This window comes from Microtus ochrogaster, chromosome 2 (assembly GCF_000317375.1).
Source record: "Microtus ochrogaster isolate Prairie Vole_2 chromosome 2, MicOch1.0, whole genome shotgun sequence".
NCBI classification, from domain to species: Eukaryota; Metazoa; Chordata; class Mammalia; order Rodentia; family Cricetidae; genus Microtus; species Microtus ochrogaster.
This window is the reverse complement of record NC_022010.1, coordinates 11711775-11717768: the sequence shown is the minus strand read 5'-3', so window position 1 is coordinate 11717768 and position 5994 is coordinate 11711775. Positions and strand designations below refer to the sequence as shown.

The window sequence follows — 5994 nt, the reverse complement described above, 5'->3', positions numbered from 1 at the left end:
CACTTTTCCCGATCGATCGCACGCATCTCCCTCAAGCTTTGCCCCTCCCTGAGATCCTACCTCTTTCTGGCCCCTCTCCACTGCTTCTTAAACAGCCATCTTGTCCTCTTCCTCACCCCACAGCTCCAGTTCCTCCCTCTCCCCGCAGACCAGACCATCTAAGTCCTGTTCTGTTTTGAGCCTACTGTGACCCTAGATGTACCGCTCACAGCCCGAGCCAACACGTGATGTCCTTTGATGTCCCATCCACCAGACACATCCAATCTCCATTACCAAACAACACAGCATGTTCACAAATTTTTTATTTTTAGAGCAAGACAAGTTCCATTGAAAAAGATACCGGGGTTATTAGAGGACCTTAGGTATCTCTGAAAAAAAAAAAAGAGCATTCTCCCCAAACAAAATTTTATGTCTGCCCCTCCACACTTTGTGACTTTCACTTTACTGGATCATCCTCACATCATAGACATAGATAAGGGTGTCTTTTTCAAACTTGACGAAATACATGGAAGGTTTGGTGGGAACTTGGTAAACGATTTTGCCCGTCTTTATGGTTCCGTCGTTTTTGCTTTGCTGCACACATTTGCCTATCACGACATCCCTGCCTACTCCCGATGTCACTTCTACTGGAGGCCTCTCTGGCATGATGTGGAGGTTGCCTGCAATGTAGTCATCCAGGAGGTGGTAAATGTACAAGACCGGATCTTTGTCATAGGTAACGTAGAACCAGGTCTTCATGATCGGCACCTCGTTTAGGACCACCCCTCTCCACCCATCCTTAGAGCCATTTGTGCCCTCGAATTCGTGTGTCACGGCTCTGCCAACTATGCTGTTTGTGAGGTGGGTGTCTGTCACCCGAGGACATGACACTTTATTGGGCAGGATCTTCAGCTGTAAAATCCTTTCATCGTGGTGAAGCTCCAATCCGTAGACACAATCAATCCCATTGTACTTCAACAAATAGAGGGGGGGATTTGTCGGCAGTTGGTCTAGAACGATGGCGTTCCACTGGGTGACTGGCTCATCGCCTTCTTTCCATCCATGAGAAATTCTGTGGCCAACAATGTTCTCCAGGACCTCTAAAGGTCTGCCCAGTTTTTGCTTCTGGAGAGATGACCCGTCCTTCTTCTGGAGATATGACCCATCCCTCTTCTGGAGAGGTGGCCAGCCTCTCATACTCAGAGGCATCTCAATCATGGCTGCAGACCTAGTGCGGTAGGCCACAGCACTCCGGGTCCACTGTCTTGTGGCTATCGTTCTGTGCTTGGGCTTCATAGCTGCCCACTCTCTGGGTTGGAAGAACTCGTCTGTTTAAACCAGATGCAGAGTCGTTGCCTCCACCATGAGTGCCTGCAAGAAGGGGAAGATATGAGGCCGAGGCTCTTTTCTGGGAGAACTCTGGGGCAAATGACTCAGGCAGCGCTAAACATGTTTGGATATTCTAAATGTAATTTTGTCATAAGAAATTAATAGGAAAATTAGCAAATGATTCTCCACAGCTCAGTTTAACAGACTCAGAGACACATTTCTGCTGCCCAGAGGCAATTCGCCTCTGCTAAGAAACATACTCCCTGAACTGACAAAGTCAGTGAGGGGAGGAGGTACACCTGTCCACAACGTGAGTAAGCAAATCGGAACAGAATGGCAAAGAAGCCAGAAGGCGGCCACACCTCTCCTTCACCCTCAAGCCATGAGCTAGGTGGCTGCACCCACAAACACCTGCCAAGGTCATGGCACTCCTGTCCACTGGCTCTCTGTATTGTGTCTCCTGATCCAGACCCAGGTTTGTTACATAGAGCCGTTCCGTGTCTTCCATTACAGAAGTGAGTACCGCGAGACCCACTGCAACAAGAGGACTCGTTAGTCTAGGCAACAGCAGCCATTTAGAAATAATTAGTGTCTTCTAAAACACATACGGACAAAGAGGAGCTTCGGCATTTTAGTGGAATGATGAATTCAATACTGTTAGCAAAGATAATAAACTCGGAAGAATGGCTGGCCTAGACCATCCCCGCAGCTATCAAACATGGGAGTCAGTAACAACATATAAGGTAGACCGCCCAGGAGTTTTGAAGGAAAACTCTTAACTTTCTGGGACTACAGAGGTCCTAGTTGCTTCATAAACATAATTACCGAAAGAAAATGTCCTAGTTGTCCAGATTCCGTCTTCTGGAAACGTTTAGGCGCCAAAAGCCTGCTAAACAACCGCGGGGCTCAGGAGCTGAACCGGCCTCCACAGCCGCTGTGAAGATAGTGAACCCACCTTCAAGGGAGTCTAGTGCCCCTAGTGGAACAGATGCGCAAGCCCCGCCCACGGCTTTGTGACATCACTAAGGCTCTGCTTATGTCATAGAATTCCTGGTAGGCCGGTTTCTTCCCTAGTTACCCACAGAAGCGTCCAGCATCCAGGGCCTAAAAAACTGCGCATACAGCCGTCTGGAGACGCAAAATAAAGTCCCCACTCAACTTTTTGATTACTTGAGCCACACTCTTGCCCAAGCAACTCACTCCCTGTATCTTTTTTTTCTTCTGAAAAAAAAAAAAAAGGTCTCCGGTTTCTGAGTCACCAATTCACTTGCAGGTTTTTTTTCCTAGCTCCCATCTCTCCCTTGGTTATCTTTAAACCATTCTTCGTATCAGAAATGTTGCCAGCTTCGCTGAGGCAACCCACTGGATAACACACCAAAATTAGCTTTATCAAAACCCATAATTAGAGGAGGGCCATTTTTATTCAAACAAAGCTGGAATTTGACAGGATTAAATACCTTGTATGAAGTCAACGGCAATCATGAATTATGGATCCTTTGCAAAGAGTGAGGAAAAATTAGGTCCTGGGCCTGCTTCCAAAGTCGGGGTAAACTTGTGACAAATCAGATATCGACCAGTCATATTTTAAATGCCTTTAAAATTTGCCAGCACTTCTGGTTATGAGGAATTTATTAGACCAAACACAGTAAAACAGGGTGAAATAGATGAGGTAATTTCATTTTTGAAATATGGGCAGACAATACTGAACATAGGTAAATATGAAATTTACTTGCAAATTACAGAGGGCACTTTAATGGTTCATGTTACATAGTTCTTCAGAACTTCAAAATGATCCTTCCTGGCTTCATTCCCCCGTCCCTGTCCATCCTCTCCCTCATCCCAAATAATTTCCTTCTATTTTCATGTCTTACATATACATATTTTCAGAGCTTACTGACTTATGGCAGCTTTGTAGGTCTGTCCACTTCTTTTCTTCATTCTATTTCTTTTCTTTTCTTTTCTTTTTTTTTTTTTTTGACTTTTTGAGACAGGGTTTCTCCGTAGCTTTTGGTTCCTGTCCTGGAACTAGCTCTTGTAGACCAGGCTGGCCTCGAACTCACAGAGATCCGCCTGCCTCTGCCTCCTGAGTGCTGGGATTAAAGGTGTGCGCCACCACCGCCCGGCTCTATTTCTTTCCTAAGCATGTTTTTAACCCTCATACTTTGAGTCTTACTCTTTCTCTGCCCTTATGCGGCCTCCTGCCACTGTGACTTCCACCATGTGCTTGACCTCAATATGGTTTTAACTCAAATGACATTTTTTCCTCATTGCCCTCTTCATCTTCCTCCTCCCGGCACTTGCCGAGATTGACAGCCCTGGCCATTTTTTTTAAGGCTAATGAAATTGACCTGGAGAATGTACCTGTACTCATGTGCGCGCGTGCGCGCACACACACACACACACACACACACACACACACACACACACACACACTCCATGAGAGAAAACACCTAATATTTTCTATGGACAAAAGATGAAGCACAAACAGCCAATAATTACAGGAAAAATGTGCTCACCAGAGCCTCCAACTTGGGGAGGAAAGAGGTTAATCCCACTTTCCACTTCCAGGTACTAATCTGTTACTGCGGGAAACTCAAGGCAGGAACTCGGCAGTGCTGCTTACTGACTTGCAACCCATGACTCTCTCAGCTTTCTTCCCGTTTCCTACACCCCAGGGCCACCTGCCTAGGGCTTGATGCTACCCATAGTGGTCCAGACCCTCTCACATCGACCACTGTAATCTGTAATTCCTCACAGATGTGACCAGAGGCTAATGTGATGGAGGCAACTCTTCATTTGAGGGTCTTGCTTCTCGGGTGTCTCTAGATTGCATCACGTTGGCAATAGACACCAACCAGGACCTCTGAACATTTGTGTTGATTGTCACACTAGATACTACCCACAATAAACAAGCCATGGGGTAACCTTAGCAGCCAATCACTGGATGAATGGTTAAAGAAAATGTGGTATATACACAATAGTGTATTTTTCATCTATGGGTAACAATGAAGTGTTTTATTCTCAGAAAAGTAAATTGTTAAATAAAACAAGCCAAATTCAAAAAGATATTTGTGAAATTTGAGGTTTACTAAAGGACATTAAATAAAAGGGGGTATTTAAGAAGAGAAAGGGGTCCAGTGAGATTAGTGTTCAGGTGGACAAGGAGGGTAATGGGGAGGACAGAGAGGATCAAAGTACAGCAGGAACTGGCGCAAAAATGTCACAACAAAGCCCATTAATTTCTACATTTAATGTACATTAATATAAAGGAATGGAATCTAAATGATGGTTTTGACTAAATTAGAGGTCTATAGTTCCGAGATCCTCTAAATTACATTTGTATTTTTCTTCCCATCGATGGCTGTTGCTACTTTGTACTTGTTACAGGTGGCAGGATATGGCAAAGTAGTTCAGTCTGTGTATGGCATTAACCTTCTGGAACTCATATCACTCAGTGAGCTGCTAGGTTACCATAGGGAGGGTAGCTAGAGATCTTAAAAGAACATGAGGTAGGAAGAATAATGCTCCCACCACTACACATGTCCAAATCTTCACATTTAGCTGTGGTCTGAGTGTGTTTCCCCCAAAGCAATTTTCTGAAGCTCAATCCCCAGTGGAACCATATCTGGGAGGAAGTGATTAGCCCAAGAAGGCTTTGACCTGAAAAACCAATTAATGCTGCTATCGTGGGAAAAGTTTAATTATAAAAGGGAGTTTGGTTTCCTTTCATGTCTCTTTAGCTCATTGGATGCCTTCTGCGATGACAACACCCAACAAGAATGTCGTCCTCTATTGATGGTCCCTTGATCTTGGACTCCCAGGCTCCTGAACCAGGAAATCATGCAAGATCTGCTTCACTATAGACTAGCCAATCTATGTTATTCTGTTTTTATCAAGACAACATGGGTGAAAATGCCTCCGAATAGTGAGCTACCAGCTCACAGGGCAGGGGAAAGTGGATTGGGTTGTTATTGTTTATTGGAGGTGAGATCGACTCAGAGTTATCATGTGGACTCTAAGTGAGAGAGGGTAGCAGGAAGGAAGAGGTCATAGAGGTGTAGCCTGGGAGAGACTCAGCCAATCCCTGTTGGCCTTGGAGATGAAAGGGGCCAGTGAATAAAGGAAAAGTCAATGAAACAACAGAGCTATCTGAGGCTCTCCAGGAAGAGCTCCAGCCATCACTTTTAGCCTTTTCAGAATCCTCACTTTCAAGGGTGTAAAAGAAAACTATCGCTCTAATCTAATAAGTTGTGGTCATTTGATCCAGCAGTGACAGACAACTAACACGGTGTAAAGGTGTGGACACAGGTAGAGGGCCCAGAAAGAAACCTGATCTTGGAAGACCCTTGGCCTCCAAGGATTGGAGATGTTCTTCTTCTGCCCAGCAACACTGAAGTGGCCATCTCTACTGATAAGGGCGTGTCAATATGTCCAGACCCTTCAAAAGCATCCCTGCCAGTCTAGCCTGGAGAAAAAAATTCCTTTTACTCAGACAAATCCAGAAAAAACAAGCCACCACCAAAAAGTTATGAAAGTTAAACAACCATTGGACCCACTGTGAAGATATTTCATTTGCATTTTATTAAATAAAGTTTGCCTGAAGATCAGAAATTTGCGGCTGTTGTACTGTCTGAACTTCAGGCAAGCTTTATTTATTAAAATACAAATGAAATATCACTTGTATTT

General features: G+C 44.7%; 1 protein-coding gene across 1 annotated transcript; it reads right to left on the bottom strand.

The window, feature by feature from the left end:
• Positions 1-311: 311 nt before the first annotated feature.
• On the bottom strand, positions 312-2273 carry LOC101989038 (spindlin-2-like). The gene is made up of 2 exons (XM_005344354.2): positions 2134-2273; positions 312-1350 (listed from the first exon to the last, which is right to left on the bottom strand). Exon 2 carries the CDS (start codon positions 1273-1275, stop codon positions 442-444), a length of 834 nt encoding a protein of 277 aa, XP_005344411.1. The 5' UTR covers positions 1276-1350; positions 2134-2273; the 3' UTR covers positions 312-441.
• Between the last annotated feature and the right edge of the window lie 3721 nt (positions 2274-5994).

Coding starts and splice junctions, on each gene's coding strand:
- LOC101989038 (XM_005344354.2), bottom strand. CDS start 1,275: ATGAAGCCCAAGCACAGAACGATAGCCACAAGACAGTGGACCCGGAGT.